General features: G+C 46.2%; 1 protein-coding gene across 1 annotated transcript in view; it reads right to left on the bottom strand.

The window, feature by feature from the left end:
• LOC104943330 (putative olfactory receptor 52P1) overlaps positions 1 to 1,431 on the bottom strand; it is a 7,219-nt gene extending 5,788 nt beyond the window's left edge. Inside the window, exons 1-2 of the mRNA XM_010768691.1 lie at positions 1,229 to 1,431; positions 643 to 803 (exon numbers count right to left, since the gene is read on the bottom strand). Coding sequence (XP_010766993.1) covers positions 643 to 803; positions 1,229 to 1,431 — 364 coding nt within the window. The remainder of the gene's footprint in view (positions 1 to 642; positions 804 to 1,228) is intronic.
• Between the last annotated feature and the right edge of the window lie 424 nt (positions 1,432 to 1,855).

Below are 1,855 nucleotides of genomic sequence, written 5' to 3' on the forward strand. Positions count from 1 at the left end.
TGCTGGAGGTGTTTAGTCCGCCCTTAGGGGGTCGTTGAGCCGCCAAAGAGAGGGGCTTTTCCCGTTCTCTCTCCTGGAGGTGTGAAATAACCTGAGTGCCCATGTTAGGGACACATGCTGGAGGTGTTTAGTCTGTCTTTTGGGGATCTTGGAGCAGCCAAATTGGCCAATTGGCCATCATAAGATGCATCAACACATGTGGTGACATAATCACCACATGTGGTGACATAATCACCACATGTGGTGATTGGCCAGAGTCAAGCTCCACAGCCTGACTCTTCCGCTCTGCAACATCTATGATGCACTATTTTCGGATACTTTTTGTTCATTTTCCCCCCTTTCTCCTGGTTCTCACTCCAAATGTGACTCTGGAGGAATGCGAGGGGAGTTGACAGGGGACTCTACCCGCGTTGTGAGGCACTATTTTGGGATACATTTTCTCATTTTCACCCCTTTTCTCTGGTTCTCAAAAGAAATTGGGTAACCGCACCACTATCGGGCGTCTCCCGAGAGTGGACGTCCATTGCCTCTAAATAGGATTAGGGTTCTGTACTCACAGGGGTCACAGAGGGTCTGGGGGGTCACAGAGTGTTAGGGTTCTGTACTCACAGGGGTCAAAGAGGGTTAGGGTTCTGTACTCACAGGGGTGGTTCCTGCAGCCTCCGGCGGTGGACCCTTTCCTCCAGCTGCCGTCTAACTTGGTGACGCTCCAGTGTTTGACGGAGTCGTCGTCGATGGTGTCGGGGGTCAGAGTGCAAACCTCCACCCGAGAGTAGTGACGCAGGAAGTCGGTGTAGGACATCCTGCAGAGAGAGGACAGGGAAGAGCTATGTATAAATATACCGGTACCACTTTACATAAGACTACCCTTATAAAGGACTCATAAAGGGTCTAAAATTAGGTCATTAATTAGGTTGTAAACACTTTATCAATCATTAAGAACCATCTATAAACCAGTTCTAACATAGTTGCCATACATCAACACAGGCTCACTATTTGGCAAGATGACTAAGCCTTACATTGGCTATCTAGCTTACTTCGTCTTTTTAATGAAGCCAACATCATTGGTATCTGTTGTTCACCGAGTTGATTCTCCCCCCATCCATCTTAATGTTTCTTGGCCTCTCTTTATGACCATTTATTTATGAGTTACTAACATTTATAACTACCAAAAGGGACTCTTATTGTAAAGTGTAAAACACATTCTCATTTCTTAATGAGTTACTACCATACATGGCAGTGACTGCTGTTGTTAGCTTCCTGTCTCTCTGCTAGCAGCTCCGTAATGCTACAGGGGCTCTGCCTGCTCAACTCATCCGGGGAACATAACTTGAACTCGGCCGTGTTTGTCGTGCTCACCAGCACGACAAACACGGCCGAGTTCAAGTTATGTTCCCCGGATGAGTTGAGCAGGCAGAGCCCCTGTAGCATTACGGAGCTGCTAGCAGAGAGACAGGAAGNCACACACACACACACACTGTTTCTCCTGGCTGCACATTACACACTCTCTTCTTGATGACACTGGCAGATGAGCTGGATCAATGGTTTCATCAGGATCTCATTTAGGCCCGTGAGCATTATTAGTGGTTATGAGTAACCAACCACAACCTAGACTTCTTCATATTTCAAAGATCATAAAGTCTAATGTCTAATTGATCTGCGAACAGAGATGGGTGACGGAAACCACATGTCTCTGATATAATCATGAAGACTCACCTAATTTTTTAACATCATGACAGCAAGAGGAGCCTTTACTTTGCTTACACAATCCCCTTCCTCAAATGTTCCATGAACTATGCATGATATCTTCATGCAATATGCAGTGTGTTAGCTACAGCTGTTGCTATTGTCAGCT

Source organism: Notothenia coriiceps, unplaced genomic scaffold, assembly GCF_000735185.1.
Source record: "Notothenia coriiceps isolate Sejong01 unplaced genomic scaffold, NC01 NC01_scaffold00005930, whole genome shotgun sequence".
In the NCBI taxonomy this organism is placed as follows: Eukaryota; Metazoa; Chordata; class Actinopteri; order Perciformes; family Nototheniidae; genus Notothenia; species Notothenia coriiceps.